A 3,592-nucleotide genomic window follows, 5' to 3' on the forward strand; every position below is an offset into this window, starting at 1 on the left:
CGGAAGTAAAGCTTAGTCGTACAGCTGGACAAACATCGATGGTGTCAGATCGATACTATCGATGTTTTTGTTTTGCCCAAAACATCGAATGAATGAATATAGAGTAGATATATATATATACATGAACAGTCTTAATATTGGACAGTTTATTGTTTGATATATAAATTGTTTTGCAATGTTCCGCATGCCACTAGACTAGACATGACTTGAACTGGCTAGATGGCCATTTATAAAAAAAACTTCTGGAGATCCTTTTCTAGACTTGAACAGCTGCGCGTCTGGCCTATCTCTCTCCCAGTCTACATTTTCGCCGAATGCCAATAAAAAATATTTATATATTTATTTGGTGATAATTTATACAACTCGCTCTGCCAGTGTTGGGTAACCGAACAAAAACTAAAATGAACTATTCAACGTAGTGAGCGAACTGAATTTTCGGGGGGATTCAAGATGGCATATTTGCTCCATATTTCATAGTTCAACCGGCATCCGAGTGACGCGTATCGAGCAAAAATTTTCTCAGGAAAAAAAAATCAAATAATTCGTAAATCCGAGTGAATACTTCTAGAGTGATAAAAAACCGCAAGAAGGTAAATCGTTTTCCACCGAATAATACAATCGAGGTGAGTGCAGAAACCAATAGTCAATAGTTAATAGTTTTCGCTCAACTTTTCCGCAACATAACCCTTTTTTTCGGTTTTTTTTTCTCTTTTTTTTTTCTTTTTTTTTCTGTTTCTGTTTCTTGTGCAGAAAAGAACTGAGTGCAGAATGTCTTCTGTGGCTAGCAACGCTATTTGTGAGCAGCGCAAGGAGTGGCGCCGCGAGCACCCTTTCGGTTTCATGGCTCGCCCCATGAAGAACCCTGACGGCACTTTGAATCTCTTCGCCTGGGAGTGCGGCATCCCCGGCATGAAGGACACCATTTGGGGAAAGGGTTACTACAAGCTCAAGATGACGTTTGGCAACGATTATCCCATCACTCCGCCTCAGTGCCAGTTCGATCCACCAATTTTTCATCCTAATGTTTTCTCTTCGGGGGCCATTTGCATGCCGCTGCTGGTCGAGGAATTGGATTGGCGCCCTGACGTTACCATTCAGCAGATATTGCTTGCCATCCAGAAGCTACTTTGCGAGCCGAACATCATTGGATCGGCCGACGCCGAAGCCGCCATCATGTACAACGGCAACCGCCTGATGTACGAGACTCGCGTGCTCTTCCAGGCCGAGGCCATGCGCCGCCCCAAGGAGTAAACCGCACACACGCACACACACTCAAACACACAAACACACAGACGGATAGTCAAAAACCAAAGATGTTCAACCACACAAATACACACTCACGTACATAGCCATAGCCTGTATGTAAAAACTAGTTGAACAACCAAATAAATTGAATTAAAATTCATTAGTAGCGTATTCGGATTCATTTAATAGCAAAAAAATGGAAAAGAAATGTGCAAATGTACAAGCAGAATTTGTCTATATGTACATCTGCAGTTTTAGCTGATTCATGCCGCTGTTGCTATGCGGCAGAGTTGCATGTGTCAGTGTCAGTGCCAGTGCCAGTGCCTGTGTGTGAGTGTCGTGGCAAGGCCTACTTGGCCCAAAACAGTTTATGTGCCTTTTTGGTTACGTTGCTCGACCTGCTTCCCTCCTTCAGCCATCAACAAACAGTTCACAAATATATGCGGACATTCTTTATTGGATTTGTAAATTGCAATTATTCGCAAAATCCAAAAAACATTTGGCTGTGTGCGAGTGCACACACTCGCATTCGCATTTGCATCCATGCATGTATGTGAGTGTGTGTTAATTTTTGAAGGCGCTGCAGGAACTGGTTCCAGTTCCAGCTGAAGCGTCACTTCTTGGCCAATAAGAATGTTTGGACTCTGAAATGTAACCCAATTGACCAAAAAAACGCAGAATATTTGGCAGCAGTGCTGAGTTTTGGCTGAGTGCAAAACATACAGAGTGTCGGATTGGTTCCCCAGAGTAAACAGGCAAAACCATGCAAAGCAACCCAATAAATGGATCCATCGTTCCACCGAAATATGCTCAGTGTGCAGAGGCTATCAGTTAGATGTTACACTACTCGACAAAATCCAACTTCTTTTTTCCCTCAAGCATCCAAAGCTACTTTTTCTGATAATTATGGGACTTAACATTTTTATAAAGAACTATGGTTTTTCTTTCTATGGCAGAAATTTTTATTTGAAGAATTTTTTAAAACTTGTTTTTTTTTATAAAGCTTTCTCAGAGGTAGCGCTTCTTTTTTGCACATAACTCTAGTATCTTACGTCTGGTTGTAAAGAACTTTGCTATTTTAAAAATATATTTAAAGCAGCTAGAAGTCCAGACCAAACACTTTGTGATTTTAGCTTACGGTCTGGGAAATATAAAGCACTAAATGCAAAAATTATGATTTTTGTGTGGTATTTTTTACGAAATTTTGACTTTAAAAACTCAGGAAAAGTCGAAAAGAAATTATATTCTGTGTTCTCTATTTTGTAATGTATATGTGCATTAATTATGCGTCGTTTGAGGTATCATCAAACCATTTCTAAGCCCGAAATCTTGAAGAAAAAGTTGGTTTTGTTCCTTGAGGAAAACTCGTGTCGAGTAGTGTTATCCAAGTCCCTGACAGCCGTGTGAACATATTTTAGGTGATTCCAATATCACTTTAAATAAATGAATAAATAATAATAAATATAATTAATTAATTAATAAATGAAATTTTCAAATTAAGTGAGGATTTATCTTTTTTCTGTCTTATTTTTACATTAATAAACTTGCTTATAAATCGCAACTATTTTTAAATAAATGAAATCACATCGGAATTTTTGTGTCTTGCTGCAGAATTAATTATGGAAAAATCTCAAAGAATATATGCAGTTTATACGCACTTTTGTGTCTTGTATAATGTACATATTACATGGCCAAAAAATACTCCTAGCCTATCACTATTTGTGGTTTAATTTCTCTTGATTCTCGTTGTGTCTCGCCGCCACGTTCTTGGAAAATGGAACAACAAATGAAGTGGAAACGGCTGTCATTAGCAGCAGTGGCGATCATTGGCGCGAAGAGACAACACACATACCTGCTACTTGCATATGTACATACATATTAAACATAAACATAAACCGGGAGACATTTAATGTCACGCCTCGAATTTCCGCACCCAATAAACTTTCCGTTTTGGTTTCGCTTTTCGTTCAACTCCGTGTCCGCTTTTCACTTCCTATCACTCTATCGCGACGCCCCACTTGCTTTGATTTGTATTTGTATTTCCATTCGACTGTTGGCCAGCGCTGATGATGAAATTAACCCCAAAAGGGAACGAACAGTCAAACTCTCAACACCTCATGCCGTGTTAATCCACCATTAATAATGATGCCACTGCCCAGACGACTCTGACCAACATCCGAATCAGAATCCAAACAAAGTTTTTGGCCAAAATGAAGCGTGCTAAATGCAGCCGATTTATTTTCTATATCCCGCAGTGTACATATGGATCCATCTATGTGCGGCCGGCCTAGCAGCAGCGGAAGACAAACAATTTCTTGGAATTGATTTCTTGCGGTTTTTGCGGCGC

General features: G+C 39.6%; 1 protein-coding gene across 2 annotated transcripts; it reads left to right on the forward strand.

The window, feature by feature from the left end:
- Positions 1-466: 466 nt before the first annotated feature.
- On the forward strand, positions 467-1,414 carry LOC111067050 (SUMO-conjugating enzyme UBC9-A-like). 2 transcript variants are annotated; one of them, XM_041595540.1, is made up of 2 exons: positions 467-623; positions 756-1,414. In XM_041595540.1, exon 2 carries the CDS (start codon positions 769-771, stop codon positions 1,249-1,251), a length of 483 nt encoding a protein of 160 aa, XP_041451474.1. In that variant the 5' UTR covers positions 467-623; positions 756-768; the 3' UTR covers positions 1,252-1,414. The 2 variants fall into 2 exon arrangements, with proteins under 2 accessions (XP_041451474.1, XP_041451473.1); XM_041595539.1 differs by having other exon boundaries at positions 468-623; positions 751-1,414.
- Positions 1,415-3,592: the final 2,178 nt, after the last annotated feature.

The sequence above is a fragment of the Drosophila obscura genome, unplaced genomic scaffold (assembly GCF_018151105.1).
Source record: "Drosophila obscura isolate BZ-5 IFL unplaced genomic scaffold, ASM1815110v1 contig_73, whole genome shotgun sequence".
Taxonomy (NCBI): domain Eukaryota; kingdom Metazoa; phylum Arthropoda; class Insecta; order Diptera; family Drosophilidae; genus Drosophila; species Drosophila obscura.